Source organism: Anabrus simplex, chromosome 6 (assembly GCF_040414725.1).
Source record: "Anabrus simplex isolate iqAnaSimp1 chromosome 6, ASM4041472v1, whole genome shotgun sequence".
Taxonomy (NCBI): Eukaryota; Metazoa; Arthropoda; class Insecta; order Orthoptera; family Tettigoniidae; genus Anabrus; species Anabrus simplex.
In genome coordinates this window covers 152056766-152080588 of record NC_090270.1, presented here as the reverse complement: position 1 = coordinate 152080588, position 23823 = coordinate 152056766, and the positions used below count along the sequence as shown (strand labels likewise).

General features: G+C 37.4%; 1 protein-coding gene across 1 annotated transcript in view; it reads right to left on the bottom strand.

Annotated features, from left to right (window-relative positions):
- Wdr81 (WD repeat domain 81) overlaps nt 1-23823 on the bottom strand; it is a 340798-nt gene that overhangs the window by 181947 nt on the left and 135028 nt on the right. Inside the window, exons 8-9 of the mRNA XM_067149985.2 lie at nt 21122-21306; nt 8787-8929 (exon numbers count right to left, since the gene is read on the bottom strand). Of these exons, the coding sequence (XP_067006086.2) occupies nt 8787-8929; nt 21122-21306 (328 nt within the window). The remainder of the gene's footprint in view (nt 1-8786; nt 8930-21121; nt 21307-23823) is intronic.

Sequence of the window (23823 nt, the reverse complement as noted above, 5' to 3'; positions counted from 1 at the left end):
TCTATATATAGTAAGATTTTTACACTCGTTCTTCACCCCCTTTCCATCCCCGCCCAAAGGAGTCCTATGAGTGCCTTACACAACAGTATATTTTTTTCCCAGATATTAAGTCTTATTTGTACCTATTTTGGTTGACAGCTATGCCCAAACGTACATGCATAATCTCACTGCTCTAGAATCCTGGAGCTGACGTTGCCATGGTTACGGCAGTTCATTTCTTTATCCGATTCCTAGAGCAGGGGTAGTGTGGTGCCAATATCTCCGTAACGGTTGGTTTTAGGGCCTTAAAACATGGTTTTCGGGCCCGTAGGGCTTACCGAGTTTTGTTCTTTGCGTCAAGAGGATTAAATTGAGCTTTGTCTCGTCCTTATACGACAAATTCGATATTTTGCCTATAATAGTATAAGAGAAAATGGAGGAAAACCGTTTTTCCTATAAAATCCCCGTCTTTTCAAAGATTTTAAAATGATATGCATATCGAAACCTTCCCCGGGGTCAGTATACTCTAAATATGAAGTTTGGTTGAGATCTATCCAGCCGTTTCGACGTGATGGTGGAACAGACAAACAGACAGACAAACAGACAAACAGAAACAATTTTATTTATATAGATCTGACTAGTTATGTTAATCCTAATATTCCTCTGTGGTAGCAATTAATAACATTTGGAGATTTTTTAATATATCTTTTCTATGAGAAGAATGTTTCTTTCTTTCCTTTTTTTTATTCAACTTGACATCGCTAACAAATTCAAGACAATTATAGATGTCTGAAATTAAGTAACCAAGTTACTAAAATGACAACAAACTACCTTTATTTGACTAAACACTTGATTTTAAAGAAGTGATCACTATCTTTTAAGACATGGAACAACAAAAAGCCCAAGCTGAGCAGCATTGTTTTCTACCACCACCACCACCACCACCACCACCACCACCACCGCACTTGGAATTCACTGATACCCAAGAAAATATATCTACCATACATAATGTCCCTCCTTTCCAACTCTCTAACAATTTAATCCCCTTTTCCACATTTTGATGCACACTCCACAAGCTGCATCTCTTCTTGCAGTGTTACAACCGGTAACTTTCCAATGGTGAATTATATCATTCCTTTAAGGCGTCATTCAACATTGTGTATGGCACACCAATGTAGCAGCATTATCAGTTTTACACTATGAAATAAAACGTTTACATTTACTCTTTTATCTCTTGAAAAACATTACTTTCAAATATTAATTATTGTATAATATCATAATGACAATCCTATTTTTGTGCTAAGATCAACAGCTAAATCACATTTGTTAATAGTGCACGCTATATTTCTTTCCCCAACTCCAGTAATTCAAATGGAATTATTGTCCCAATAATAATGCTTCTGTTAGGTTGTGAATGGCACACTGCAGCCACTTGTTCTTCCAGCATTGCTGGTCTGGGAACTTGTTCTGTAAATTTAAAAATTTGTGGCAATGATCAGTTTTACCACATTTTATGGTAGTTGTGCTACCTGGGCAAAGAGAAAGTCTGTTTAGTGTGTACTAGAAAGGTGTGTATATTAGAATTTGTGATGAAACATACAATCAACAAGGAGAAGCATCTCAATTCAGGGCATATGTACACCAATTACTTTGAGATTCTACAATCAATTCGAGGATTATTTTTCTAGTTGAAAGGAGATACTCTCAAATTTGTCCCATTACAATTTCATCAAAATCGGTTCAGTAGATTTTAGTAAATCATAATCTTAATATTTGGCTATACCTAGACAGTGGCACCACCATCTGTAGCCTCAGATTTGTATGGGGAGTTGTGAGATGATGTACAGGATGATGTACAGGCTTTCAAGAAAAATAACCACATACAGACAGTCGAGAAGAATACCTACTAACCTTCTTTTAAGAAATGATCAGGCCCACGATTGTCAACGTGATTTTATTTGGGAGTTAGTGAATAAAATGAAAATTTCCTTGACCTTTTGCTGCTTTGAAGTTACTAAGCAGCGATGTATCAACCTGTTGTGTGTCCTGAAATCTCATACAGCAAAATGCACAGGCAGTACTCATTTTATTACCTATTGGTCCTCGAGCATGTAAGTCTAGCAGCCAATATGATTGGTCTCCATGAGCAATGCAAACAAAAATGTAATTAGCAGCAAGGATTCTAAATTGCCAGTTTGTGAAAAATGCAGTTAAACAATTTTCTGGATTTGGAAATCCGTCTAAACTTTGATCTCTTATAAGATGTACGTTGACAGCATAATCATGTCTGATATTTAAAAATACACAAACATACATAATATGTTACATATAACACAACAAATTATTCGTTAACATATAGGTCCTATATTATAATATTATATTCTGTATTATGTGTAATTTAATTTCAGGCAGATTCAATACTGTAAGTAGGTTAAGATTTTTAGCTATAATCATATTAATATTTGTTTAAATATTGTACAGTTATCAATCAGTGACTGCAACATGCTAGTGCAATCAAGGTAATTTTGTACTCATCCATTAAACCAGGAAGTGGTACAGGAAGTGCTTGTGGACACTAATTCCAGTGAAATTTATAACATTCAAAAGTTATTAGAGAAGGGTTGTAACTGGACACTTAAAATAATGGCAATTTGTAATCTTTTCAGTTGAAGTAACCACTACCAACCAGTACTCAAGGAAGTCCTGTAGATGGAAGTAGTTTGAGTTCTGAATGGATATATTGTGTTCAGCAAGTGGATGTTTATTCTATTCCGATTTTGGTTGGAAGAGTATCTTACTCAGTCAGAGAGATTATTCTGTTTGATTCTGAATGCCAGGTTATTCTGTTCAGCCAGTGATTATCTTATATCAGTCTTGAGTGTCGCGAGTTCAAACACTGTTCTGTTGTATCACGAAGCCCTTAAATTTTTTTTTTAAAAATTCTAAATTCAGTTTTAAACTTCCAATCCCCAAATAGAAGACACTGAATACTAATCATTAAATGCGCAAAGAAAAGGTACACCCTCATTAAAGCTCATGCTCTAATTAATGACAACAATCGAGCCAACCCACAAAAGGTTTATGATTTCTGGGAAGAACTAGAATCAGTGAAATCAAAAATCCCTGACAATTGTGTGAAAATACTACTTGGGGAGTTCAACACACAGGTAGGACGAGAAAAATCTACATGAAAATAGTTGGGGAATACCCAGCTCTTAAAAGAACCAACAAAAATGGGCAAAGGCTTATAGAGTTTTGTAGGAACTTTAATTTCAAATTTACGTCCACACACTTTAAGAAGCTTCCTAGGAAACAAACGACATGGGCTTCACCAAACAAACTACTAAGGGAATATCAAATTGCAATTAATAATATATTGTGGTTCCACCTATTCATTACAAGAAAACTTATTAATGCAAGGTTACATTATAAGTTCACACATTGAACACGATGCCCGAGCGTTGCTTGTGCTCCGTCATTTACTGCCATATATGGTGCCCGAGCGGTGGTTGGGCTTGGTTTCTTAACCAATAAATAATCGCTTGCTGGAAATACGTTCATGTCTCTTCCCGGAAACATGAAATGACAACATTACAGTACCACATACTGCTGCTAAATGGGAGCACTGACCTTCGCTGGATAGAATATGAATGCTTGTTTTGTAGAGTAAAAGAATGTATTCCGCGCGCTTTGCTTTCCCGCTCATTACTACAATGGCATCACGTTGTGTTGACTCGCTCAGCGAGGGTGCTATAGAAACCCTAATAAACTGTAATTCATGATCCGAACTGGATAACAGTGATGATGACGATGAATCCGTCAGTTATTCAGGTAAAGATACATACACAATTATAACGACAATATCAAAATATAAACAGAAATCTGCCTGTGGTATATATTCTGTTCATCAGCTAGCTTGTAACTGAATTCTGAATTTTCATTCTGTAGAAGTGATCACTTGTTTTGTTTGAAGTGGAGGGATACGCGTGATTTGTACATGTTATCAACAGCACATACTGTATAAAATAACGCAAGAATGAATTTTATCACTTGTAATAAAGCACATAGTGTCTCGGCCTTGACAGTCAAGGTAAAATCTAGATTTGGTAGAACGGAAAAAGTGAAGCCAGAGGTTGTCTTAGATTACGATGAAAACATACCTGGTGTGGACCACAACGACCAGCTACTAGCTTACTATCCATTTGGTAGAAAAATTTTGAAGTGGTGGAAGAAAGTAGTTTTTCATCTCTTCACTGTGGCAATTGTCAATTCCTTCATTCTGTACAATAAATCGAGAGATAACAATAAGATTTGTCATCTGAATGACTACATGAAGGCTCTTTCAGCTGAATTTGCGGAGAAAAGAGGAGAGGAATTTCAGAAAGATCTCCCGTCACCACCATCTTCTATCAACCGTCTCGTAGCTCGCCATTTTCCAACGAAAATACCATCAACAGAACATAAGGCAAGACCTACAAGAGTGTGTAAAGTGTGCTTAGAAACATCACTAAAAGAGACTGGAAACACGATCTAAGAAAGAGAGGCAATGGTATTGTGAAAGCTGCAATACGCCTCTCTGTTTACCCGAATGTTTTGAACTTTATCACACAAAGTCAAAATTTTGTTAATTGGGATTGTAAGAAAAGATTATATTGACAAATAACATCCTTTTTTTCTCTCATATAAGCATAGTAATAATGTACTAATGTAAAAATGTTAAATGTAAATATGAAAAATTATTACAAACATGAATTGAAATTTAAAAAAGAAAAAAGTTTAAAAAACGTCAAATATTTTGGCCCACTTTCATATTCCGGTGCAAAAAATTAAAAAATTAAATGAGATCAGTGCTGCGACAGATAATTATAGTTTCAAATACAACAAGAATAATTCATTTATCTCAACAAGTGTTGAAATTATAAAGTCTCAAAGTATGGCTAAAATGCTCAGTATACAGCAGTTAACAGGTTACAAATATGCCAGTGTTCAATGTGTTAATCACAAATGGGACCGGTTTCGACCTTTAGTCAGGGTCATCTTCAGCCTGTTGTTCTAAGGGTGCAAGATAAACGCAGTAACAAAGAACTACATAAAACATGCAGCAGGATTTCATATACAATACACAAATTAAGGGTTAAATTCTTTGGACATATTTCAAGAATGCCCGATGACAGACTCACTAAGAATTTTTTTTAACCATTTCAGCAAGCTCAATAGGAAAGGCAACTCTTATCACTAATGGTTTGTTAACACCAAGAAGGATCTGCAAGAAATGAACATCATGATTCAAGTCATTCACAACAGAACCACTTTCAGGAATAAGATACACACATTTAAAGGATTCCTAGAACCAGAAACAGCGACTAAGAAGAAACACCATTGGATGACTGAAAAGAAAGAACCTGTTATCAAGAGAATGAAGGAATACTGGTGCCAAAGAAAACTGAAGTCATGAAGAGTTATTTATGTGGTCCACTGTTGGCCAAAATCGATTATGAATGAATGAATGTTGATTTAAACTGAATTTTGAAATCATGTTTATCATCTAAATATGTAGCAATGCCCAAGTTTTGAAGTCCAGAACTTCACTGATTCTTGAATTTTTAATTTGATTCTTAATGGTATTTTTGAAAACCAACTTTTGGTATTCAGACCTCAGTTTGTACATTCCAGATTTTTTTTTGGTACATTCACAAGACATAGTGCAAATGTTCTATGCATTCATTTTTTTATAAATATTATTCATTTACTTTCATTTCCTTTTTCAAATTTAAATTTTCTTTAATTATAATTCTGTACAGAAGTGTCCTAATAAAATAAGAATTTAAGAATTTCCTATTATGTGAATGCATACAAGAATACGGTTATTTCACGACTACTTCCTGCAAAAATTTCACTGAGATTATTAAAAAAAAAAGTTGGCACAGAAGTTAGGAAAAACTTATGGGAAAATGGATTTTAATAAATTATTATTAAATGAATGCTAGTTCAAGACATAATACTCATTAAAATTCTTCAGCATCATATGTTTTCCCCTACTGCATTTGTAGGGTTTTTTCTTGCAATTTCGAAAATATGGTAGCCACTACTTTGGACTGTTTACACTAACAGAAGTAATAGAAGTTACTATTTACACAATGAGACCTCATATTACAGCCACTCTCTGGCAGGCACTTCTTCCAAGTTTACTACTACAATAATTACAGGCATGTTTTTTGTGTTCACTGCTACAATATTCACAACTATAACCAATATAACTACATATAATAAATTCATTTAATTTCATTTTTTCAAATTTTAAACTTAAATTTTCTTTAATTATAATTATGTACAGAAGTGTCCTAATAAAATAAGAGAAACTGCATTTCCTATAATATGAATGCAGAGAAGAATACAGTTACTAGCAGACATTTATATAAACATAACATAATACAATTGCTGTAAAGGGGAGAGAAAAAAAAAGAAAAATTTCATGAATTTCCCTCTCAATAAAATGTTCATTTGCATAACTAGTGCAGTCTCTAGGAATCTCAAGAGTGGGATGTGGCAGATAATTGAAAAGGGTCAAACACAGAGCGATTGGCAATGGAGCATCACCATACCCATCTTCAAAAAGAAGGAGGAGCCCAGCTGAATGTGCTGATTATCAACTGACCCAACTTTTGTGTCATGTGATGAAGGTATTTGAACGTGTTCTTGATAAAAGGATTCGTGGGACCGTCGACTTTTTCAGAAACCAAGCTGGATTTGTGAAGAATTGTGGCATAACCGTTGCAATCCATGTTGCAAGGCTCTTGATTGAAAAGCATCCTGAAAACAAGCCAATCCATCTAGCTTTCCCGGACCTTGAGAAGGCTTTTGATCACATACTGCATGACCTCATATGGCTAGCACCACGAGAGAATGGTATACCAGAATACCTTGTCAACTGGATTCAGCTGCTTTATGTAGATGCAGGGAGCTATGTTCAGGCCGCTGCAGGAGCATCCAGTGACTTTCACATCACCGTCGATGTTCACCAAGGTTCAGTACTGTCACCGCTCTAGTTCATTCTAGCAATGGACACTGTAACAGCAGATCTGCACCACCCTTTGCCATGGATGCTTCTCTATGCAGATGATGTCATGTTGGCCTCTGAGACCCAGGTTGATCTGCAACTGGCTGGTGCAATTCAGCTTGCACCTCAATAAAAATAAGACAATATACGACGTCAGATCCACAAGCAGATTCGACAAATTTGACCATTTTTGGTTCTTAGTTGGTCTGTATTGACTAAGTTCATATGAATATTACTTTATGAGGTAGAAATCACTGATGAAGGGAGTTTGGGCTCCCGAATCATGTACAATTGAAATAATTGTACAAAATTAGGTACTTGATAATATACTGACCAGGTAGACCAAACCATCATCCATAGTATATTTATAAGATCCATAAGCAAACTGAACCATTCAGTTAGGTGGTGAGGACATGTCTCGGGTGACAAGATTCCAGTATCTTGGCTCTACGATCGTTGATGATGGCCGACTTATCAAAGAGGTCAATGTAAGGATATCAGCAACCTGGATGAAATGGCGAACAATGACCAGCATCACTTGTGACTGGTGGATGAAAGATAATCTCAAATCAAAAATCTATCATACTGTCATCTGACCTGTTGCAATGTACGGTTGCGAATATTGACCAATTACGACTGAGACAGAGCATCGGCTGGGCGTCATGGAGACTAAGATGTTGAAAGATGCTGAGTTGGACAGCTGGATGACATCTCCAATGAATCCATCAGGGAGAGATTTGGTGTTGCAGCGATTCAAAGCAAAATGAGCAAGAGTTGTCTACGATGGTTTGGACATGTACTGAGGACAGGAGCAGATACTATCACGAAAACGGGTTATAAGTTATAATACCAATGTAATGGTCCATTATTGGACATTATATATATTATAAGTTGTCGGCAGGACACCAAAAGAACGATCAAAACAGCAATGGGCTGATACTCTTCATGGAGATATGAAGAGTGTCATTCTCCACCCTGATATGACCCAGGACAGAATGAACAGAGATAACAAATCCAAGTAGCGGACTCTGCTACCAGGAGGAACAAATACTGAAGAAAAATAAGAAGATTAATTTTGTGACATAGACACCAAATGTGTCACAAAAAATCGTTCACATACCAGCATTACACGACATAAAATAACAGACTTTTTTCTATACTTCAAAAATCTGATTACTTCTATCATATTTCTGGAACATGGTGGCCAAAACTCTACCATTGATCCATAGAGGGAGCTAACAAACAAACAAACAAACAAACAAACAAACAAACAAACAAACAAACAAACAAACAAACAAACAAACAAAGAGCTGACAGAAGTGTTCCTGCAGCAAAAAAAGCTCCTTCTGTGGATCAGTGGTAGAGTGTTGGTCTACGGATCCTAACATCACAGGTTCAAACCCGGTAAGTTGGACATGCCATGCCCTAAGATTTTGTCATTTAAAAGATCTCTGGTGGCACATTTGGCATTTACCCAATGAAATAATTGAAACTCAGCGATAGATTGCCCAAGAAAGATCTAAAGCACAAAGGAATATGCTCGTAAATAGGTACTGATTATGTTCTTACCTCATATGTGGCAGTTTTTCATCATTTCCATCTACTTTCTTAACTTCTCTTACAACACTGAAAATATTAATGCTTCAGCCTTGACATTTTGAATTCAATTGAAGCTTGAAGACATAAATATTTCTTGTTTCATATTCCAGATCTAACAATTCTATCTGAACTACGTCTCAACTACACTTACCAGTAAAGAGCCACGAGAACGACTGAGGAGACGACTTAGTGCCAAAGGAGATGATCGTGATTGATTCTGTCCAACTCCTGCTGGATCTTCTTCCTCAAAACCCGAACTATGACCTTCATCTTCACTTGCACGATCACTGGCTCCTAAAACAATATCATTGTAATGGTATTATGTATTTAAGTGAGCTTTGTTTATTTAAGTATGTACTGACAGGTCTCAGTTTACTGAGTTAATGAGATATTTTGAAACTTACATACAAAATATATTATTATAATAATAATAATAATAATAATAATAATAATAATAATAATAAACACCATCATGACCATCATCATCATTTTCATTTTCTCTTGTCCAGCTCTTGCCAGGTCGGGATGTTGATGACACTTCTCCACCATTGCCTCTCCTTCCTCCACTCCTCTTGAGTAATTGTATTCCAGTCCAGTCTTCTTTTTCTTATACTGTTCTTGCCAGAGTCCGCACATCTTGCTCTGGGCCTCTTTCTTGCCCTCTTGCCTTCTATCTTAACCTCCAACAATTGTTTTGGTATCCTTTCCTCCTCCATCCTCATGACATGGCCAAACCATCTCAATTTATTCTTCTCCATCCTGTCACTCAGTTTTTCTACCCCTACCTCTCTTCTGTCCTCAACATTTCTTATTCTGTCTCTCCTTGTCTTCCCCACTATACTCCTAAAGAAATTAATCTTGCTGGACCAAATTTTACTCTAACTTCTTGCTGTCAAAGTCCAAGTATCTGATGAATACGTTAATATCTTTACATTTCAAATGAACTTCCCTGTTCCACACCCAGTTGTTTACATTCTGGTAGTATTCCTCAATATTGTCATTTAAAGCATCTAGTTGGATTTCCACTTCTGTATTGTTGACTCCCCAGATAACTATGTCATTTGCAAACAGCAATATTTTCATAACCCCTCCAGATCTTGCCATTGTTTCCTTTAGAATTTCATCCATAACCATTATAAACATAAGTGGAGACAATACACTTCCCTGTCTTAATCCACTTTGGTTTCTAAACCAATCTGTTCTCCCCACTGGAGTCTGGACACAACTTCAACAATTCTTATATATTGCTTTCACTAATTCCTTTGATTGCCTTCCACATACCTTTCTTTCCAGGGTTTCCCCCACCTTTCCTCTATTAACACTATCGTATGCCTTCTCTAGATTAAGGAATACCATCACCAGATTTTTTCCATGTTTCCATTGTTTTTCCATCAGAAATCTCATGTTAAATATAGGGTCCATTGTTGACCTGCCCTGTCAAAATCCCTACTGTTATTTCCACCCTTCCTCTGATCCTTCTTTGTATTATTCTCTCCAATATTTTGGTTACTTGTGACAACAAGTGTCATTCCTTGATAATCGTTGATGCAAGTGTAATAGACTGATATCACTTGAAAGCAATATTCTTTAACCCATCAGTAAATAATATAACTATCGAGCTCAAATTATTATTATTATTATTATTATTATTATTATTAGCGTATTCTCCCAATAATGGAAGACGTTAAGCAAACAACTCAATCAAGCTTTCTTTGGGTTCTTCTTGTTCTTCCAATAGGCTTTCATTCTCTCTGAGAAGGCTTGTTTACGTTCTTCCGACCATTTCGGTCTGCACTGTTTTTGCTTTGGTTGCTCTGATGTAACTTCCCACTTGTTGACTTTGTGTCTGAAGGTGTCTCTTTCTAAAATGTCTGTTGCACATATGTTTGCATTTTTGAGGTCCTTTCGAAGTTCATCCAGCCAAGGTGTTGAATTCTTAAGTGAGCTAACATAATTTAATATTCTTTTTGACAGTCGATTTTCTGGTAATCTTGTGAGGTGTCCAAAGAATTTCATTCGTCTTTTCTTAATGTCAATTTCAATGTTTGAAACTTTTTCTGTTGTTTTGATTGATTGTAGCCTGTAACCATCTTGGGTATATCTTGCTCCTAGGATTTTCCTGATGATCTTCCTCTCTTGCTTTTTTATTTCTTCTAATTCTTGTTTACTGTTAAGTGACAATGTTTCACTTGCGTAAAGGACTGTTGGTTTTATGACTGTGTTGTAATGCCGAATTTTTGTCTGTCTTGACATGCATTTTTTGTTGTAGATGTCTTGAACTAACCCTAATGCCTTCTTGACTTTTTGGAGACGGTTTTGCTGTGAGATCTTCTCAAGGCCTGTCGGTTCGATGAATTCTCCGAGGTATTTAAAGTACGAGACCCGGTCGATTTTACCGTATTTTGTTCTCAGGCTCGTGATATCTGTCTTTGAACAGAAGAATTTAGTTTTCTCAAATGAAATCTGTAGTCCCACTTTTTCTGCAGATTCCTTAAGTATCTCAAGCTGCTTGATGGCAGTCTCCTCATCCTCTGTTAAAATCGCCAGATCATCCGCAAATGCAAGGTATGGTACGTAGAGGTTGTTTTTGGGAAAGCCCAATCGGATCGGTTTCCAAGATTCACGTTTCTTGAGTTCCTTCTCCCATTCTTCCATAACCTTGTCTAAGACGACGTTGAACAGAATAGGAGAGAGTCCATCACCTTGTCTCACACCTGTTTGAATGTCGAAGGGTTCTGAAATTTCTCCCATAAATTTCACTTTAGATTTTGTGCCCGTTAGTGTTTGTCTTATGAGTTCTAGGGTTTTGGGATCTAGTCCTCTTTCTTCTAGAATTTGGAATAGGGAGGGTCTGTCTATCGAATCATATGCCTTTTTGAAATCTACAAATGTGCATACTGTAGGCTTTTGTCTGAGGGCTCGTAGTTGAAGTATGGTTTTGAGGTTGAAAATTTGTTCTGGGCATGACCTGTTTGGTCTGAATCCTGCTTGAAATTCTGATAATTTGGGTTCTAATTGTTGTTGTGTTCTATGCAAGAGACAGGCTGATAGTATTTTGTATGTGACTGATACAAGTGAGATTCCTCTGTAATTGTTTACGTTATTATTATTATTATTATTATTATTATTATTATTATTATTATTATTATTACTTTTGAGGTATGGCTATGAAGTATTTACATCCATTAGTACTGTATTAGTATTATTATTATTTATGTAGTTATGTCATATGTATGGACAATACGATCATATTATTTGTGAAGTTATGTCATGAAACATGTGCTGTATATTTATATAAGGTTAGTTAATGCAAGAACCTGAAATTAATAGTATGTAATTTATTATTACCTGTATATATGATGTATAATCCACAGTAACATTGTGCAACACACTGTAACATCCAGAATGTCAAAGACACTAGATGGTTATAGAATGCTCTTTACATTATAACTATACTATTAAGCACTCTAGAATTTACGAGAAGATATGTTGTGTAACATCCTTCGAGAAGCCTGGCCAGGCAACCTATATAAAGAGACAGTCTTGATGGTGGAGTTGAGTTACTGTTTAACAGTTATTGTTTTGATGAGACGTGTGTAGAAGTCGTGTTTGAAATATGTTGAATGGTTTTGTAGAGTTGGTAGTTGACATACAGTGGTGGCAGTCACCTTGTGCTTCATGATAGGCAGTTGTTAAAAATGGTGGTTTGTTGATGTGTGTGTTTATTGTGAAGTTGTAATTAAATTAATGTACGCAACTGACAGCATTTTTTGTGTGTGTTTGTGAATACATCATCGTCACATACCTTCCTGTCATTTTTCTTAAATACTGGTGTGATATTATTACACCTTTACACCAACCATCTAGTATTTGCTTTTTCCTCCATATATACCTTAGCAGCCTATATAACCAATGTAGACCAACAGGTCCTGTTGCCTTTATTATTTCCAAACATATTTCATCCATCCCTGCTGCTTTTCCTGTTTTCATTTGTTTAACAGCAATTTCCACCCCTGCCATTGCAATATCACTTTCCATTTCTGGATCATCCTCATTTACCACTACACTCTCTTCTGCATCATTTCTCTCATTCAGGAGTTTATCAAAATTTTCTTTATCTCCTCTGGGTCTGTTATTACATTTCCACTCTCTTTCTTCATTTGTTTTGTGTAGCTTTTTCTTTTCTGTTATTTTTTATCTATCCAAACAACATTTTTTTTTACCATTTACATAATTTTCCATCTCTTGTGTGAATCTCTCCCAGCAATTTTTCTTTACCTCATTTATCACATTTTTACACTTACTTTTACAGTAATTTCCTGATACTTAATCTTACACATTTTCAATTTTGCCACCACTACTCTGTGGTCTCCATGAAATGCCTCACTGGTAGTGCTGTTACATCCATTAACTGTTTAGGATTTATTTTCCCAACCAAAAAATGATCAATAACTGTTTTTGTCTTCCTTTCATGCCAGCCATATCTAGTGATCTTTCTACCAGTCTCCTTTCTAAACCAAGTGTACCCACGATTATTCCATTTCTCTCACAAAATCACTTATCTCCCTAACTGTTTCTTTTTCCATATCCAAATACATGGATCAACCACTTCTTATTTACCAATTCTGTCATATCCAACCTGCACACTGAGGTCTCCCATGACTATCGCTTCCACATCGGTGATTACTTCCTCGAGTGTCTCCATGAATTCCTCTGTATTTTCCTCACTATTACCGGTTTGGGGAACATAAACTTCGATGAAATCTTTCACTCCTTCTTCCATCCTCAGTCGTACTCTGCTTATTCTATCAATAATGTAGTCTACCCTATTCACATTTTCATCCAGGATTTTGTTAACAATCACTCCTACTCCATTCTTTGCCTCACCTCCTCCACTCCAGTATAGGGTGTACCCTCCATCCTCTTCAATCCCTTTCCCCTCTACTTGACCTGACTCAGTCCCATCATTGCAACATTCCCCCTCCCCATAAAATCCATCACCAGTGGTGGTGGTGGTGGTGGTGGTGGTGGTGGTGGTGGTGGTGTCAAAAATTTGTCCCCCAGTTGGTATAGAGAGTTGTTGCAGTTTCAACACTCAAATATATGAATGACCTACACTGGGATCAAACCCATGATCTATGGAAAGGATGGAGACAATTTCAATGACTGTAATACCAGTGAAGAGATTCAGGCATTTTAGAAAGGAAGAAGAGTGCGATCTATGATCGAGAGTAAGTTGGACAAAAACCAGTGTGCTTTCAGACCACAGAGGGACCGTCAAGACCAGATTTTCAGTATGCGTAACATACCTGAAAACTGCTACAAGAGGAATAGACAGTTATGCTTATCTATCATAGATCTAGAGAAAGCATATATGATGGAGTGCCAAGGAAAAATATGTCAGCAGTACTGGCCGATTATGGGATTAAGGGAAGGTTATTATAGACAATCTTATGTTGAATGTTAGCAGTACTGGGCAATTATGGGACTACGGGGAGGTTATTACAGGTAATCTTTTGTTGACAATCAGGTTGCAATAATAATTGATGACAGAATTAGGTTTTGGTTCAAAAGAGTTACAGGGTTTAGACAAGGCTGTAATCTTTTACTTCTGTTCTTCATAGTTCACATAGTGTTAAAAGAAGTAAAACCACAAGGGTTCCACTTGATCAATACTGTTTATTTGCTTAAGGCAAATTAAAAACTGTAGAACATGTTTCGTCTACTTTGTAGACATCTTCAGCTACATATATTTAGGTGTACTGCATAATGATCACGGACTCATTCTTGTTATCTTAATGTTAAAACACACATTAAAACATTTTTAACTTAATTATACTAAAAAGTATGTGTAATGGAAAAAGGGGAGGTGAAGAGGAGCATTCATGGATGATAAGGAAATATAGTACATTAACCAATTCACACTAAAGTATCCTGTTAACAAAAAAATAGCTTAAAGCTAAAAAGTTTGCCATTATTACTGTAAAAACCTTCTTGTAAAATCTTCGTGGCAAATCCAGCTACAATTGTGGTGTTGTGTTTGAAACGCAGCCATTGTCTTGTTGAGAAATGTTGTGAGTGACCTGTATTTAACTACTGGCAATTTAGATGGTGGCTTGCAACCAGTTCTTCTGATCTCCCTGAGTTACTTCTCTAATATATTTTCGAGGAGCGGTTTCCAGGTCTGCGCCTTAGCTCACTGCCTAGTGTTGTACTTTATACATATCATTTACAAAATAAAAAAGGCAAGGAGGAGTTCAGTTGTAGTAAACAGTTTGGCCTAAGCCAATGGCTTAGTCATAAAGCAGAATGTGCTGAAAGCCTGTAATCAAATATCTTGGAGATTAAAAAGAGGTGCAGCATGTATGATATAATTATCATTTCCAAGATTGAAGTAATGTCAGTAGGGAAGAAATCTAAGAAAACTGAATGCCAGGTAGGAAATACAAAACTGGAACAGGTGGATTTTCAAGTACAGTACCGTGTAAATTAAGTGGAACAAGGTATTTTTTTCATAATTTTTCCAGTGGCTGACAACAGTGTGCTACACATTGCTTATTCTTAGATCATGCACTGCACTGTTACTCTTTGGTAACTAATCTGTATGTATATATTTCAATGTTTGTCACTTTTGAGGAATTTTGAAACTTCATTGTGCGATTAATAATACAGTACCTATGTCTTCAATGGATATGACTCTCAGGACATGTAGTGCTATTGTAGCATTATCTCAGATTACTTCTATGATGAAAAGAGTTAGCTACTAAATTTGGTGTTTGGGTAGGCATTAGATGTAGAATTATTCAGCGGCATGAACAGACTGGCTAAATGTCACTGAAAAATAAGAGGAACTGTGGCAGGGAAAGGAAAAAAAATACTATGCCAACTGATGAACATTTTCTCCTCAGAAGAAGCAAATCAAGCCCCAGGGTCACTACTGTGGACTTGGCTCACAATCTGTTTTTTCCTAATGTTCATCGTAGATTTCTGGCAGGTGAAACAAACGTTCAAATGCCCATAAAGAAACACCTTCTAAGAGGAAATAAGTGCAGGAACATCACTTGTGGGCATGTAGTCATCAGTCTTTTCTCTGATGAGAGTCACTTTGAAATGGAAGGGCACAAGGTTCTTTTTTTTTTTTTTTTTTACATGTTGCTTTATAAAAGACTAGACATTGTGCCTGGTAGGTTCAGTCCTGCCTCTGTCTGGTGAAATTTGAAGGTGCTTAATTACATCAGTCCCATGTCTGTAGATTTACTGGCATGTGAAAAAGCTGACCAGGCGAGTTCACACCAGGCAAATGCTGGGGCTCTACCTTAATTAAGGCCACGGCCGCTTCCTTCCAACTCCTAGGCCTTTCCTATCCCATCATCGCCATAAGACCTATCTGCGTCGGTGCGACAAAGCCACTAGCAAAAAAAAGAGCTCCTGTGGGAAAAAATTCTGGCACCTCAGTATCTCCAAAAGCCATAAAAATGTAGTTATCAGGATGTAAAACTAGTAGTAGCAGCAGCAGCAGCAGCAGCAGCAGCAGTAGTAGTAGTAGTAAGTAGTAGTAGTAGTAGTAGTAGTAGTAGTATCACTAATGCTGCTGAAAACTCTCACTTTTTTGAAGTATAGGGAGGAGCCAAATCTTGCTGAAAAAATCTACCACAATCTGGAAACCTCTTCTGCAGCTCACCAACAACCTTCCTTTCCATTATTTGGATTTACTTGTCAGATTTCATCATCCCATCGACTGGTACTAAGGAACCCGGTTCTTCACATGTGGCACATCCCCAAAACACCATCTTCAGCAACAGGAGTCATTATGAGGGGTATTCTAATAGGCTAACAAAATTAGGCTGATTCTCAAAAGGCTCAACAACCAATTTTCAGTTTTTACCTCTGGATTGGAAAAAAAATTGCCCTTGATGAAGGAATGTTAGCTTGTAGGGGCCGCTTGCGTTTTTGAGTTTACAATCCAAGAAAAATAGCCAAGTATGGGATTTTGGTAAGGATGGTGTGTGAATCCCCTTCAGAGTACATATGCAAGTTGAAGATCTATGATGCAAATAGCAATAACATCCAAGACACTTTATTTGACTTGTTAGATCTCTACCTAGGCCAGGAGTATGCAGTGTATATGGATAATTTTTACAATAGTGTAGGCTTAGCCAGGGAACTGCATGAATGAAAAATGGTTGTATATGGGACAATAAGGTGGAATTGGGGACTTTATAAGGAATTCTGTGAAAGGCCATGGATGTTCCATCTCCAAAGACTTCTGGACAATGTCACAGGCTAATATGACTGCTTTTTGAAGTTCTGTAGCCGAGTGCATGCATACTGAGAATTTTGCACCTGTTATGAAATGTCTTTGGAATAAGAATATTGCACACTATGATTACTGGCACTGTGACAACCTTCTTAGCTCTCCACATTGCTTTAATTTCCATTGAGAAATCAGTATACTTGCATATTTTCTCTGTGTGTTGCCTACTCGTTGTGCGAACTAGGTCATGCAATGTCTGTGATGTAGCAGGTTTCCTGGGTCATATTAAGTAGCACAGTGTCTAGTCTATTATATGGTATTGTCTTTTTAGTGTTGATACTGAAGTCAACAGTGCTCATTTTCAAGGACTGATGCTTGTGTGTACATCCATTAAGGTGTTGAGTACTCAGTGAGTTCATACCGATGAGCCAGTTTCTGATGGATTATTTTTGCTACCTGATCATCTGTAGTCCATTGTTTCTTTAGACAGTGCTGCCAAGGTGGTTCTCTGGGTCTTGGCTTAATGGTTTTGTTGGGAGATATTATTTTCCCACCATTTTTCCTGATGGCCACTTGTGCTGCACAGTAAATTGTGGTGTGAGTCTGGTTGAACATCTGATGAGTAGCTGATGACTTGGCAGTATTTGTTTGGTTTATATTCCTGTAATTTTGATTGACTTCTTTGCTTGCATTTGGGGAAGGGGGGATTTAAATCCACACCTCTTATCATTAAATCACTAACAAATTATTTTAACCACCATCATTTCAGTATTTTTTTTTTTTTGAAAACCATGGTATGAACCCAAAACATGCTTGGATATTAAAACTTATACTGTCATTTTCAGAACCTGACCAGAACTACTCCCTGATTTGAAGGTTAGGATCATTAATCATTTGAACTTTAATAGAAAAATATCCCTTCTGATTGCAGCATATTCCAGGTGATAGGATTCTTGTGAGTGCTAACTGAAGCTTTTAAAATTCTAGCATTAGTGCCAATTTAAGTACCCTACATTCCACATTATATGAAGAATAACTGGTAATAATTTGCATGTAGTTAGCTAACAAGTCTTTTTTTTTTTTTTTTTGCTAGGGGCTTTACGTCGCACCGACACAGATGGGTCTTATGGCGACGATGGGATAGGAAAGGCCTAGGAATTGGAAGGAAGCGGCCGTGGCCTTAATTAAGGTACAGCCCCAGCATTTGCCTGGTGTGAAAATGGGAAACCACGGAAAACCATCTTCAGGGCTGCCGATAGTGGGATTCGAACCTACTATCTCCCGGATGCAAGCTCACAGCCGCGCGCCTCTACGCGCTCGGCCAACTCGCCCGGTAGCTAACAAGTCTGTGTCACTGCACTGCACAGGAAACTGTCCCATTTATGACTGCATCCTCCCACTGACCTGCATAATGCCCACTGCAATCATGTTATTCCTGTGAGGGAACTGTTGGCATGGTGGAAGTGAGAGGTCCTGGAGCATCCACCCTGTTCACCATACATAAGTCCATGTGATTTTTTTTTTTTTTTTTTTTTACAATTTGCTTTACATCGCACCGACACAGATAGGTCTTAGACAAAATAAACTTAAACTTCATGGACTGTACTGCACTTGAACAGATTCACAACTAAATAATTACTTATTTTCCACCTTGTTGACACATTAGTTGCTTAAGGCAACTTACTGGTTAAAAGTGGTACATGTTTCGTATATTATTAACATCTTCAGCCACATACCACTGTTTAGATGAAAAATTCATGTATTGACAAAGTATCAATGCAACTTTAGTATAAATAATGCCCGATTGAAGGCCAGAACACAGTCTTATGCCACAGAAAAATCTGTACGGTGCATCAACACCTAGGTTTTTCACGAATAAACCTTTGAATTACTACTGAATTTTCTTAACTTGACAGATTTTTTAAGGACACTTTCTCTCAAAGCATTGATCCTTTGTCAATATATGAATTTTTCATCTAAACAGTGTTATGTGGCTGAAGATGTTAATAAAATACGAAAAATGTACCACTTTTAAGCAATAAGTTGCCTTAAGCAACTAATGTATCGACAAGGTGGAAAATAAATAATTAGTTGTGAACAGAGAGTTCTTATGATAATGACGATGGGACAGGAAAGAGCTATGAGGTGAAAGTGGCTGTGGCCTTAATTAAGGTACAGTCTGGTGTGACAATGGTAAACCACAGAAAACCATCTTCATTGCTGCCGACAGTGGGGTCTGAACCCACATCGCTGTGACTTCAATCTGTTTTCTACACTAAAATAACCACCTTGAGGGAAGTGTGTCCATACATGAGATGCTATAGTTCAAGTGGAAAAATGCTCTACCACATCACAAAGATGGCACTGCCAGTGTTATCCTGTGCTTTCAATACATCTGGCAATGCTGGTAGCGGCAGAACCAAGGTTTTTTGTTGTAGGGGATTATACTTAAGGCCTGTAGAAGTATGGTGGTTCTACAACAAATGGTTTCATATATACTTGTGATTTACCAGAAATGTTGGTCCAGCAGAGTTTCAAAGCATTTCAGACTTTATGCGCCACTCGCAAACAGACAGCCAGCAAAAGTGAACATGTGGCGAGTGATGTAGGAGCAAACTCCAACTGCTGAAGGCTAAGTTGCATCACTCATCGAACATTCCATTCCTTATATCATCAATTACTAGCGTAAAAATTTTGGTACAATTATAGGAACAGCATCATCGTATACCTCATTTTATCGTCTACAAGATTACAACGTCTCATTAAAATCTGCCATGGATTAAAGAAGTTATTAAAGGTGGAATGAAACAGAGTCCTGCATTCTATGACTTAGTAAATAATGCCCGACTGAAGGCCTAGAACACGAGTCTTATGCCACAGACAAACCTGTACGGTGCATTAACACTGAGGTTTTTCACAAATAAACCTTTGAATTACTAGTAAATTTTCTTAATGTGACAGTGCTAGTTGAGTGAAGAAACTTACAGTTTCACCTTATTTGTGAATTTAGGACAGCATGTGAACAGAACTAATTTTCACGATTCAGACATTCAGTTAACAATATTACTTCACATCTTTGAACGCAATCTTGTGAGTGAACGGGACTAATTCCACTCAATTGTTTGCATTCCAATAGTGTCGTATATAAATGAAAAGTGCGTGTGACCGGGACCAATTTCATGCATCAGGCATTTTACTTTTAACACCCAGTTGAAGTGATTGTCATTTAACTCAGTGTAAATAATATTTCTACAGTATCTAGCTGTGTTCATTTCAATGAATAAACCCTCCAAACAATTGTAAATAGAATCAAAGTGATCTTGAAATATTGTAGGGCCCAACAAGTGTTTGCATCCTCAAATCTCCAAACATTTAGAGCACTAATTATGTTTTTCGTGTGCTCAATTTCACAAGTGCAAGTTATGTCAGGAATTGTGCTGACTCGATTCCATTAACATTTGGACGCAAAAATCTTGTCTGCATTCTTTAATCTTTTGTCTCAAGTCGGAGACTAGTGAAGTTCACTTTAAAGAAGGGTCTCGTGCCTGATTCCACTGACATTCAACAAGAAATATCAGCATGCCTTTAATCACTACACGGGAATAGTTAAAATCAATTGTAAATTGCACCTCATTGCTTGCCCATCCTGCAAGTCCAGGGAACTTGCATGTGTGATTGCTGCATTATTCCAAGTGAGCGAACCCTGTAACTTGAGCTCCTACACCTCCAAGATCTTCCAGAACATCTGGAACTTCCAGAATTTCAAGACCGTCCAGAACAGCCTACTTGGTATGTGGTTCCATGGTGCTGAGAGCTGTTCCACGGTGAGGATGGGAGGAGCAGTGGTTCGACGCAGGACATTGCCAGCAACAGGACGGGAGGACATCGTGCCTAACCAGTCTCCAATTGTACTGAGGTGATAAGGTGATATGATCTTGACTTTGTTTAATGAATCAGCATTTAAAGGACATGAACTTCATTCGGAGTAAACCTTCTCACTCTCCATACGTGCTCCAATTTAATGTGCTGTACATGCCCTGTATTCAATCTTGTGCTCTTTAAAGCTCAAAAGTAGGGGCATTTCCTGGTACAGTATGTTGCCACTACTTTCTTTTCCAGTCCTCATATATAACATAACTGAACTGAAACTTGGAGCTGATCCTGAAAAGGGAATAAATATTTTATATCTACTTAAAATTCTAGAATGCAAGGTCCAGCAAGTGAAATCTTACTTTTTCTGTCCTTTGGAGGAGGGTAGAGTTTCGGTGGAGTCTTCCCCCAAAACGGCGATGGACTCACTCGTTGTGGATGAGGTTGAGTGAACAATTGTACAACTCCTGTGTTGCTTAAGGTTGTATGGCTATCTACCAGATGTAGGCAGACATTTTTTGATTTGATGGCAGCATTGCCAGATAACCTGAAATTATACAAGTACAATATCAGAGCAAGAAACAATGAAGAGATACAAGGTTGTCTATGGCATTTGTGTGAGTCAGTTATTTGAGAAAGGTTTACGCCCAAGATTAGAGATGGCCTGTTAATGCCTAGGCAGTTGAGCCAAACATGCTGGATTTAATGTTATAATTGTTCTCAGATTTTAGGCCTTGTTAAAAAAAAAAACAACATCTTTACAGTTATGGACGTTAAAATAATCAATGAAAGCCTCTTCAGTATGTTTTGGCTCACTAGGAACTTCAACCCAAGACAGGTTATTTGCTAGCCAGGCAGACTTAATCACACCATTGGTAAGGCAAATATCTGAATAAACAAATATTTTTTTAAAAGAACACCACCCCTATATTATTAGGTTGAAGAAATGACACATAACTACTGTATTATTTCAACAAGGTTATGCACTTTCTTACTGTTTCTTTCTATAATGAAGGTTGTCAACTACTGGATGTTTTGACAAAGAATAATGCGTAAGTGGTGAGTTAGACAGATGCGTAGATGGAGAACATCTTCATTATGGCAAACTTAGGGCCTTAAGCCCTCTCTTACACTTAAAGGCTACAGCATGAAAATGATAAAACAAGGCAATGACAATCATCTTTTGGTATAAAAATGAGATTATGCCTTCCTTCCAAAATGACATGTCTGAACTGCTGGACAGAGTTTTATGAAATTTTGCACGAACATTCTCAGAGGGATTTGTTACATGACCATGTTTTATTTAAAAAATGTAGACCTGAAAATATAATAAGAGGTAAATGCTTACTCCCAAACCAGGTACCTTGGTTATGTGAACACAGCAATGATCTAAGTTTATTGATATGAAGGCGATAACCAATATATTGATAGTCTGTGATTTTCCAGTTGGTGTTTAAAGTACTTCTGCTTGTGTAGAATTTTCCTACAACAAAGATATTCCTTAGAAAATTACATTTCCTAAATGACCTCAGATTTCTAACACAGTAACTTTAAGAGTTCTAAAATTTTCAAGACTACTCAAAAGTACAGAAGAAATGAAATTATAATTTATGAACTCTGTTATATTTTTAGTTTATTATTTTAAAGTCCAGCATAATTTGAAATTCTAACTATAGTGCATAGAACTTGGGTAAATTTGAAAAACAATGATACAAAGCACATATCTGTAAGATTTAAAATAACCCCCATTTACAACATTAAAAAGAGTTAGAAATTATAATTTATGAACTCTGTTATATTTTTAGTAACATCACAGTAGTGGTATTCGTGGACCTTACAGCACCGTACGACACAGTGTCTCATAGAACTTTGATCACCAAGCTCTGTAACTTCACCAGAGACTATGGTTTCACGAAGATTATTGAAACTCTTCTGCGGAATCACTGGTTCTTTGTTGAGTTTCAAGGAAACTACAGTAGGTGGAGGGATCAACGGAATGGACTTCCCCAGGGCAGTGTCCTCTCACCAATCCTCTTTAACATCTACACGCATGACCAGCCACGGCCTTCCTATACAGGAAGCATTATTTATACCGATGACCTGGCTTTAGTGGTCCAGTGCGACGACTTTCAAACCACTGAAATGCAGCTCTCAAATGCATTTAAGGAACTTTCAGTGTACAATCAGAAGAACCGGCTACTGCAAAACCCGACTAAGACCCAGGTGTGTGCATTTCATCTTCAAAATCAAGAAGCTACTAGACAGCTGTGTGTGACGTGGGAGGGTAAGCAACTGAAGCATTGTTTTACATCAAGGTACCTGGGTGTCAACTTAGACCGGACCTTAACATGCAAAAACACTGTTAACTCTGGACAGAAAGTCTCAGCCCGAAATAACATCCTCCGTAAACTTGGCTCAAGCAAATGGGGAGCCCATCCAACTTTCTTAAGAACTTCAGCTCTTGCTCTGAGTTTCTCTGCAGCTGAGTATGCATGTCCTGTCTGGTTCAGGTCAGCCCATATGAAGCGGGTGGATGCAGCCCTTAATGAAACATGTAGAATAGTAACTGGGTGTCTGAAACCTACCCCTACTGTCAAACTCTACTGCTTGGCTGGTATTTCTCCTCCAGACATTTGGTGAGAAGTGTTTGCAAGGCAAGAGAGGTCGAAGGTGGATCTCACAAGCAACCACCCATTATTTGGACATCGACCTCCACCCAGAAGACTGAAGTCCATGAAAAGTTTCCTCAATGTCACCAAGGCTCTGGATAAACCAACAAGAACAGCACGTAGTGATATGTGGCAAGCAAAAATGGAGCATCTTTCTGATTGGATGGTGCCTTCTGAATCTCCACCCCCTGGTCAGCATTTGGAATGGACAACCTGGAAGTCACTGAGGAGTGGAGTAGGTAAATCCAAGGATAACCTAAAAAAATGGGGTTATTTGAAAGATCAGTCAGACTTCTGCAATTTTGGGGAGTAACAAACTACCCAACACCTGTATGACTGTCGTCGTACACTTCAAGACTTGATTTAAGCCACTAAAGAGGGAATATTTCTGTTGC